The sequence below is a fragment of the Ceratosolen solmsi genome, unplaced genomic scaffold (assembly GCF_000503995.2).
Source record: "Ceratosolen solmsi marchali unplaced genomic scaffold, CerSol_1.0 scaffold6, whole genome shotgun sequence".
In the NCBI taxonomy this organism is placed as follows: Eukaryota; Metazoa; Arthropoda; class Insecta; order Hymenoptera; family Agaonidae; genus Ceratosolen; species Ceratosolen solmsi.
The window spans coordinates 1,971,283-1,982,617 of NW_011948414.1; the positions used below are offsets into that span (position 1 = coordinate 1,971,283).

Below are 11,335 nucleotides of genomic sequence, written 5' to 3' on the forward strand. Positions count from 1 at the left end.
TGTAAAACATTATGTTTATCTTTTTGAAGTAAAAAGCTTTACTTCTTTTCATATAGCTTTTTCAATAAAATATTATTAAAAATATATATAATTATGTTCGCTGTCAATAAGCTATTATTATCATGAAAATTATAGATTCAATTAAATCCTAAGTTTTTACAAGGATAAATTCCTGAAACTTCAATAACTTCTTATATTTTTATTAAAAAACAAATTTTTCGCATTAAAATTTATGTGGAATATAAATTTTGTATCTTGTGCGATAAAGCAATGTCCCATTAATATTTTCAAATCAGAACTACAATTATCATTTGATTAATCTTACTTTTAATGAAAGATCTATATTTTTATGAAAACATAAATAAACTAAATATGTTTTATATAAGTGACTTTTCTCCAAAAAAAAAATTATACCTAAATTTAAAAAATAAAATCTTGAAACTTATTTTCCATTTTAATCATCTTAATTTACTATAATTTATGAGTTTAATTAAGACAGTATAAAAAGAGAAAAGAAAAATGTCTAAATTAAAATAAAAGAAGCGAAACTATATTTGCAGCTCCAATGGAATAAATGGCACTCGTAAATGTAATCTAAATTTTACACACAACTAAATTTACCGTTATCTTCATAACTTTACTTTCATGGCTAAATAAACTCAACCGAGAATTTCGCTAACAAAACTCAAATGTAATTCAATCGAGCATCGATGTATCAATACATGTAGCCTCCACAAACGTGAAGATGAAATAAAGCTAGAGGCACACGAATTAATGTAGACATACATTATGGATAGAATAGATAGTGAAATTATTACCACATGTCCCAATACATGCAGAGAGTGAGAGGCCGAAAGAGAGAAGGCTCTCGTGTCATTAGGTTGTAGGACTGTATTTGGTCTGACAGTGAATTGACAGTCGCGTTGCGTCTTTCACTCGGACACTGGTCGGTTTTATTCTCGGCTCAACTCCGAGATTTATTATTAAGGCCTCGAGCTCTATTTGCTTCATTCATGTCCTTTTCTTTATTTTTTCCATTCGAACGTGAAGCTGGGAGTAAGTGAAAGCAAAAGTTTGTTTAGCTTGCAAGAAGTGATGAAATCCATTACTCGCTTCTGTTATTGATTCAGTTATTATTATTTTTTTATTATTATTATATTGTCGATCGTACAAAGGGTTGAAACCGCAACCAAATCATTTTATTATTTAGTGCATTGAGTTAAAAAGTACTTCATAAGAAGAATAGCTAATGAAAAATCGATTAGTACTTAAAGTAATAATAGCGATTAGTTATTATTTCATTGCTTAAAAAAATTACAATCAAACATTAGTGTGAATAATATAATTAATATTAATATTAAATGTTTAAGTTTAAGAATCTGTAATTATCTTTATTTTTTATATCTAATATTATTCGTGTAAGCCATATGTTAATATGTTAATATAGTGTAATTTTATACTTTTTTATATTAACAAATTTATAGCTTAATCGTATCATCGCATTAAAATGAGAAAGATTTTTTATAGTAAAAATATTCTAATCATGGTATTCTATCTAATCAAAGTAATTAGGATGGACCATTTAGTATGTATTAAAAATCTTTTACGTTATAATATAATTAATTTTAATTAAATTGTATTTTACGTGTTTATATACAGAATAATTAAGATAAGTCATAGTGCTTACAATAAAAAGGCATTGAGCTTACACATAAAACAGTCATCATAAACGTAGATATTTCAAGTTATATATTTTAAAATAAATATTAACGATTAGAAGCTTAACGTTAACTTGAGCCTAGCAGTTTGCATACAAACAAATAAAAAGGTTTATACAGCATATAGACAAAAATTTTTTTTTATCATAAATAAATAAAAATAACTATAATAAAATTATCGTGATTTTGATAATTTAGATGTTTATTTTATTCATTTTGCTTATTTAAATTCTTACCTTTTGTCTAATATTTTAAATAATTTGAATATTAGAATAGAATAATAAAATTATATAAACACTTACTCGTATTAACAATTTATTTATAAGAATTTTTATGCACAGCTAAACTCACGTAAGAGAAACTCCCCTAAACCTAATGGTCACAAATTATGTGTAACTTAGATGAATATTTATAATTATATTGTAAGCAATAAATTAACAGCTCAGCTAATTAATAGATTATTGAACTATTAAAAAGTGTCAAGTGAATACGGATGAAAAAGAAAAATGAGTATTTTTATAAAAAAATGGGGGGGGGGGGTGGAGGACTCGAAGTGACAGTAGTAACACACGTAACTACACACACTTTTGTATACCTATGCATGTGCTCAAGTTCATATAAAATTCCAGCGGCAAACGAAGCGAAACGAGTGCATACACATACTGTACGTAGGCATAAGTACACGTTGACGTCTTTGACAGGAAAATCGACACTCCGGTATACAAGCGAGTGAGTGCAATTCCTTTTAAGTTTCAGTAATGAAACCGCGTGCCAAAAAATTTTTTTTCACTCCTGGTCAAGAAAATTTATCATGCATAGCTAAAATGAAAAATCAAGCGAATATAACGGTTGCTGCTGTTTAGCGCATAACACAAACAAGATATTTACGAGATAAAAGTAAAAAAATATAATAGGGCTAGAATCAACTGACAACTTTAACAAAGTGTATGAATATTTGGTGCTAATTATTTTAGAATAAAATGAAATGGAAAATAATGCGCTTGAAATATTATAATTTTTCTGTTTGCGATTGACTAGTCTACATAGACAATGAATAACAGATTATTAATAAGACTATGTAAGTATTAAAATTAAAAATCCGCCTATGATATGTAGAATATATAGTATATAATATATATTTATACATGTATATGAAGAAAAAGAGAGGGAGCGTAAATCTTACGAAGCATATAAATAAAGTAACTTTTACTTTGGCACAGAATGTGATTATTAACTAATTTTATAACATAGTTACTGTCTATAATAAAATGATCTAATAAGTGATTTTCCTAATATAATAAATAAAGCTAATCAAGTTAAAACATAAATTCACTTAACCTTCATTAATAAATGAGTTTCTATTTTAGATTGTATGAAAAGATTTTTAATCTAACAACCAATCATTAGCCATACAATGTTAGTTAATATATCTTGTTACTTGTCGAGAACTTATCGAAATTACTGATATTTACCTAGTAAAATTGTGTAAAGAAATAATTTCTCATTAATTGAATTTCATACACTTATTTATGAATATTTTTAATTGAAATACACTTGAAGAGCAATTATTATTTTAATTAGTAGAGTGTCAAATCATAACCTAATATTTGTATGCATTGATGAATAATGTAAAGTTTTAAATAAAGAATACTTTCAGTTCAATAAAAGTGATATATAGTTTATAGTAAATTGATAGAGTTTATCTTGTGTTTGCCGTGGCTGTTGTTTCAAAGTAATTAAGTCTTCTCTTATACTGCGTAATATATAAATATAAAATAATAAATGAAAGAATATCGATCGTAATATTAAAATCTTTGTTTTGTGATTTGCTGGTAGATGGAGAACCGCGCATACGAGGATGAGGCGAACAAGTCAGCGCATCATCATCACCATCACCATCACCATCCTCACCAACAACTCAAGCAAACTCACAATCATCTTCAGCATTCACAACTGGACGAGTTTTCGTTTGACCGAGTCCAAATGTCCGACGCTACACATCAGCAGCAAATGCGCCAAAACCAGCAACTCATTCAGCCTCGCCATACACCAGACTGCCACGTGTACGAGGATATCGTCGCACCATATAGCTTATCCCTCGATCCAAGCAATCCTGGCGGTTTCCATAGGAATCTCACGTTGCCACTCCGAAGGACGAGTCAGAGCTGCGAATCTATCGAAGGCAATCCCACGAGTTCCTCAGTGCGCGTCACGAATAAAGAGCGAACTCGTGGCTCCGTTATCGATCGGCTCACCAGAGATGACAGATATCGGTACGAAAGTATTAACTTTGTTGAGCTTTGGTCAAATATGACATATTGTGCTGGAAGAAAATTTATTCATTAGAAATATTTAGTTACGTTGGCCGTATTGCTGTCGCAATAGGGCTTCAGTCAGATAATTCATTTTGCTCAATTAAAGTAATGATTGACAGTATAAAAAGTGCTTACAATTTTTATTATGAACGTTTCCTAAACCAATTCTCTATGAGCTACATTTGCCCGTCTCAAAAGTAGTTTTGCAATTTCAAACGCTATTATTCGCATTCACGATTCTGCCTCAGTCATACCATTCTCTTGACGTACTTCGTGAGATGTTTGTTTTCGTGTGTATCTGTTAGATCTCTTTAATAATTTATTACAAATCTTATTCTACACCGAGCGAGCCTTCGAAATATCAAAATAACGTATGATAATCGAGTTTAAAACACACGTCATCCCTTAATCCCAATTGCTCTAAATCGCCCGAACCGGTGCAAAAGGTGTCGTTATATCATGGTGATGGATTTTTCGTCAAAATTGTCTTTACGACTCGCTGCCAATGCAAAACCTGACCTTGATATTAACTTGCGCAGTGATAGCGGCCGCGACGACAGCAGCAGCACCGAGCGACCTGCGCGCCGACGCCGGAAGAAGGACTGCCGGCACTGTCGGACCAAGGCCTTCGAGCGCGGCATCGAGGAAGCCAAGCGTCGTGACGAGCTCGCCGTCTACGAGGAAAGGAGTGCTGAGCTGCGCGCCATTTTCGGGCTACCGGATCTTAGCCTCTGTCGGCTCGGACCAGGTTGCCTCAGCGCCGGGGTCGTCTATGCAATCGGCTGCAATGCAACCGACTGCAGTAATGGACTCGGTAAGTTACTACTCCGTGAATAAAATAGAATCGAGAAATTCGCAGGCATTTATAGCATCGCATGGTAAACAATGCAACTGATAAATTTTAGATTATAATACGTCAATGTAAGATTGTAAGGCTGCCTGTCGCATTATGAGCTGCAGTAAATTTTACATGCCCGATTTGAAAAATACTAAGTACATATATACGTATATTAGAAATTAAAAAGAAAGAACGAAAAAAAAATTAATTTTAGGACGAAAATTAAATTCTATGGTGTTATGCAAATTTAAAAATTGTAATACAAATTTAAAATATTCTGACACTAAGACACGTATTGAAATTCATACCCTTATTTTTACGATTATTACAATTGTTAATGTATTTATATTTTACTACAATTACTACAAGTTTAATTTTAGTTATTTAAAACACGATTGGTAATAAAGATTTTCTTTACATCACAATAACTTATATAAATTGATAGTATATCGTTAAATTTAAAAGATTTATTTGCATAACATAATATTTTATAATTATCGATAATAAATTTTCTTAATGCGATTGAGAAAGAAAAATTAATTTATGCTTAAATAAAGTGGCATTCATTGATCGGAATAAAAAAAGAAGAAAAGATTATTAACTTTAGAATAGCTGAACCGATGCCCATGCTTTGTATTTTATAAAAATGTAAAACCTACATAAATTAAATATGAAAAAGTGGAAAGTCAGCCTGTTAAAAAGGAAGCCGTTATAATTGTTTCGTTTAATGTTAAACTGAAATATTCTGCTCGTCAATTGATGATTGGATTTTCAAAGTCGTATAATCAATTTTACCTGACTTTGATATAGCGCTAATTCACTCTGAACGAGTGACGCGTCACACTGCACCAAGAAAAAAATGAAGAAAAAAAAAGAAGCGATTCAGGCTCGTTGTACATCCAGACATTCCGCTCTTTCGATTTAACAGCGCACGGGTCGCGCGGTTCGACAACTTCAGTTGCCCCGTCGAAACTATAAATCGCCGATAATGCATAGCAGGAGACACGCCGCGTGTGGCTCGAAGCTATGACCATAATGTAACAATTGCGAAAAAACTCTGCGCAGTGAGTGGCGACGGGGAGCCGACGACGGTGCCGAGGTTCGCCCACGTTCAGGACGGTGCCCTCGACGACAAGGCCCTCATTACCCCGCCCGGTACGAAAGGCGGTGGCGGCGGTGGTGGCGGTGGCAGGGCGGCGGGGATGAAGGTCAATTCGATCTATGCCCAGGAACACTGGCATGCCAAGGACTCGAGAATCTTCCTTAACGACCCCAAGGACCAGAACTGCGACTCTCCCTTCCAGGTGGGCCACCCCTAGACTCGTAAAACTTGACGCATCTCGTGCACGCGCGACTGCTTCTTTTTTCTTCCCCCTTTCATTTTCATTGGTTTGCGCCAGAGTCGTTTAAAGCCGAGCTCACGAGCTCTTAAACGGGATACCTGCTGAGTTTCTAATGATTTAGTAGTTTGCTTCTATTATCTATTTATTCAACAATCAGACCAGTATTGTTAACTCGAGGATTGGCTAATTCTAGATTATTTGATATTTAAAATTTTATAAAACGTGAATATTAAAAATTTTAACGCACCATTAACTCTATTTGTTTATCAAAGATTTGTATTGTTCATTTTTCCTCAATTCTAAGTTCCTCTATCTATTTAACTGAAAATTAGATATGTAACGAACTTTTATCTCAAAATTAAAAATTTAAATTTAAACAATGAACAATCGATTTATCACTCAATGAAAATATTAAATTATCATAATAAAATGTCAATTTTTATTCAAATATATGTTCGTTTATACATTCTTAACTTTACATAATAGAATTGCTTTTCTATAAAAAAAAAAAAAACAAAAAAAACAATGATATTTCTCACCTATAATACTTATGTTTGTACTTAATCTCATCTCGTTTAGAATCGTAGGAAACTTGAAGCAACGGTAGGCAACATGTTTTAATTTATAAATTGAGAATTATTCATGAAAATAAAGTAGATAGAAATAGTTCTACATTAGGGCAATTATTATCCAAGCGTCTACGAAGCCTACCAACATGTTACAAAAGCAAGGGATTAAAATTATTTAACAATCGCTGCAAGGACAATATAAAAAACATAATTTACGTTTTATGATCGCGCTCCATATTTTTTTATTAAATTTTGTAAAAACCTCTCGATAGAAATTTTTTAAAGAGTGCTTACTTTATACCTACGAGGGTAGATGATGTTTGGGAATGTTACAGCTTTATCGCTCGTTTAGTTTTTTGCTCATTTTATTAACAAGAAATCTTACACGCGAGAACTTGACGTGTGAAATTGTATGTTGAGTTTCTGATGATTTAGAGGACACTTAAGCGCCTTGTACCGGGGACCAGTATTTTATAATAATAATTTATTTAAATTAGTATTGCATATTTTCAAACTACTTAATTGTAATTAATGTTTTATGCATGTAATTTATTTTATTGCGTAATTTACAATATTATAGTATGTTTTTATTTTGTAAATATCAGAAAAAAATTTAAGAACCTGTCAAGAGAGAAGGCTGAATTTACTATAAAATTATAAACCTTATCACTTACTAAGTTTTAGAGAAATTATTTCATTAAAAATGAATGTAATAACTACGATCATGAATTAGAGGAAAGTCTTTACGAGTGAAGACTGGAGCTTTGAGACTCACCATAAAATTTTTTCTGATCAAAATGACTTCCTATGAAAAATTTGTATATCTATAAAAAAATTCGTGCAAATGTAGTGTAAGTAATTGAACAAATTTTGATAAGAAATTTCAATATAAGCATTCATTTAGAAAACTATCTCGAACAACGTAATTACATGTTAATTATAATTAATTATATGTTATCTTTTTAAACACATATGTTATTACATTAAATTTACATAAAATAATACATTTATTTTAATATAGAATAATGTCAAATATCTTGAAAATTTAGATAAATACGTGCAATATATTTTACGTTAAATAATTTTCACTATTAATATTTGAGTGATGATATTAATAATATAGAAACCCTTATATTAATGATTATATTTGAATAATATAATTTTTTAAATATAATAATTATCGTTGCAAATTGAATACAACTATATTTTATTTGTAACGAGTTAATAATTTTGTGTTTAAATAATATTGACTTATTATAAAGTAACAAATTTTAGGTTTAATTATACTGATTGAAAAGTCGTATATCTTAATATTTTGTTGTATTTAATACAATTTGAACTTGATATAAAATATCGCTAAAAAGAAGCATTTCATTTCATTCAATTTGCATAATAAGATGAAAATGTTCAATACAAAAAAATAAAATTTTTCAACTTTTTACTTTTATAGCACATGTTATCTAAATATAGTTTCTTGCATAGTTTTTGTCAGTATCGAAAATAATATCCGTTACGTCGATCGTTTCTTTTTTTTTAATTTAAATTCATAAGATCTTCGTGTCATAAGCAAGGTCATTCAATCATTATTAGTCAATTATAAAAAGATCCTCTTATAAAAAAGTTGCTATTCATCGTAGTTATAAAAGTATTGAATCGAAATCAACTTCGTATTAAGCATCTACGTACTTCTTTGAATCTTTGCGATTTCACCCTCGTGACTCTAGCTGACGAGAAGTTGAGCCGGTGTTCACTAGATGGCGAAAGCTAATTTAACGCATAGAAAGTCGACAAACCTTCGATCAAAGTATCACGCTTAAGCGTACAAGTATATCCTATGAAGCTCGCCAAAGCATACTTACCTGGCGCAGAGGCTACCGTGATCATGAAGGCGGTTCCTCCAGGGCGAGGCTCTTCCATTGCACTACGGTTGAGCTGACCCTTGCGAATATCCCTAATGTGGATATCTCGGGCGTATAATTTTTGTTAGCCGGGACTGCGTTCGCGCTATCCCGAATAAGTATTTTAAACATAATCTTTCTAATTTTTAAGATTCCTCTATCTTCTCTACTAATTGCTTTCATTATTAGTTTTTCTTTCCTATACCTTATCTGCATTTTATGAAAAGCATTATTTTCATGCATGGAGGGAGGGAGGGGGGGGAGGACTGTCTTTATTTTATATTCTTGAATTCGATATCCTATTGACTAGTTTTTTTAAAGAAAAACTAATCTAAAAATTGTAAAATTTCTTATTTTAAACAGGTATGTGTTTTCATTTATCATCACCCCATATATTTATATATATATAATAAAAAGATCTTTCAACATTATTTCTCCCTATCTTTATCTAAAAACGAAACGTAAATCAATTTTGGAAAAAAATTTTAATTACAAAATGCGATGAAATTTGTATACATTTATTTAAATACTGCCAGCTCTCTCTCTCTCTCTCTCTCTGTGTTATTATATATTGTGGTTCTTCTCTATCTATGAGAATCATTACTTAATAAATTTTACAGAACACGATATTACAATAATTTCTAAATAGTTTTTTGCTCGTTTCATTCGATAATACTTTGTGAGTTTAATTATATGTTTTACTGTTATCTTAATTAAAACTTATATTTTTCTGTTTCTTTATGCATTTAGTTACAAAAAATGAAACATGCATACATTTATATAAAATATTTATACATCTATAGAAAATAATAACTATTTTTGTAAAATAAGAATAAAATAGTTTCACAAGTTCATTAATATTTTTTCTTAATATTGCAACAGCTACGGTGATTGAGTAATGAAGTGGTTTTATAATTTAATGTTCAAAACTCTATTGGATAATTAATTTATGCTATGATTATTTTTGTAATAAGATATTCAAGAAGAAGCAATACACGAGCTACAATAAATAACTCTCGTATCCTACACAACATAATTTATGCAGAAAATTTACTTGTAAAATAGTAAATTATTAAATGGAGTTTTATATTCAATTTATAATTAATGATTTTCACATTATCATATATTTTTTTAACCTTGTCAATATTGTTTTACTACATTAAAATAATTGATTACTGATTATTTTTCTCATTAAACGTATATGAATCACGATGAACATGTACGGTTTATTAATACTTATAATATAGAAATGATTGTTCCATAAATTTTCTTTCTATAAAAAACTTTAAGACAAGTATATCAAATGTTTTACGGTTTTTGATCACACATTATTTTTGTTTGATTAAAAATACTTTGTCTTATTTGATACAAGGGTTGTAAACATCAAGATACAAAATTCCAAAAATATAGGCATTTATTATCATTAATGAATCATTTTCCTAATCAAACCTAGGTGCTTATAAAATTTTTATACATAACTATTTTATGTATTTTATTGTATTTTATTGTTTTTGATATATATATATATATATATATATATATATATATATATATATATATATATATATATACACAAAATATATATACTTATACAGAAGAAATTTATACTTCCTTCCTACTCGGATTTAATAAATCTTTAAGTAATAATGTTTATAAATATAAAATCAAATGTTCTTTTAGATTTAATAATTTCAAGGGTATTACAATTTATTATTGTACACTATTATAAGCTTCTATAAAGCATTTATTTTCTGAAGTTAATGAATATTAAAGAATAAATTATCTTTCATTGAATTGAGTCAGATGGGTTTTACGTTAGTGCTTCATTTAAAACAAAATCATAAGTGTACGGAGATTTTGTGTATTTCGTCATGATTTACAGTATAAATATAAACAAGAGTAACCTCGTACTTGAAGTCACTTCCTTTGTAATTCCTGCAATTCATTATTCATAATATTGTAAATGATTTTATTTTTCTAAATTTTAAAAATCTCTTAACGTTAACGAAGATAATTATTGTAAAATAAAAGCAAATAAATAAATTAAATTTATATATTAATCTTGTTTTATTTAATTGATTATTAGTGTACAAAATGAATTTTAAAATATAAAAAAATAAATAAAGACTGTAAATATAATTAATTAAAATAGAAATAAATTAATAATCAAATTATAATTAAAAATAGTGTATAGTAATGATATAAAAATTTCATAATTTAAAATAAAAATATTTATAAACATTATATTATTAGATATAATATTAGACAATATAATATAATATTAGATCACCCACTTTTATTAATTTCAAATATAAGGTGAATTAATATAACTACCAGTAATACTATCAATAAAAAATAAAAATTAAGGATTGAATATATACGTAATAGATATTTTATATTTTATGTATTTGAAAAATAGATTAAAGGAGTATAAATAAAATTATGAATGAACTTAATACAGAAGATGTAAGGTATTACCAAACTAAAGGAAACATATAAGTTACAGTCATGAATAAAAAATTTTAAAATAGTCCTTAAAAAATACCCTTACTAATCATGAAACCTATTCCTAGTTTTAACTTCTCTACCTTATTTCTCTATTTCGCTCTCTCTCTCTCTCGCTCTCTCTCTCTCTCTCTCTCTCTCTCTCTCTC

General features: G+C 29.2%; 1 protein-coding gene across 1 annotated transcript in view; it reads left to right on the forward strand.

The window, feature by feature from the left end:
- LOC105368347 (uncharacterized) overlaps positions 1–11,335 on the forward strand; it is a 148,808-nt gene that overhangs the window by 102,215 nt on the left and 35,258 nt on the right. The window contains exons 2-4 of the mRNA XM_011507350.1: positions 3,555–3,991; positions 4,573–4,847; positions 5,937–6,175. Of these exons, the coding sequence (XP_011505652.1) occupies positions 3,555–3,991; positions 4,573–4,847; positions 5,937–6,175 (951 nt within the window). The remainder of the gene's footprint in view (positions 1–3,554; positions 3,992–4,572; positions 4,848–5,936; positions 6,176–11,335) is intronic.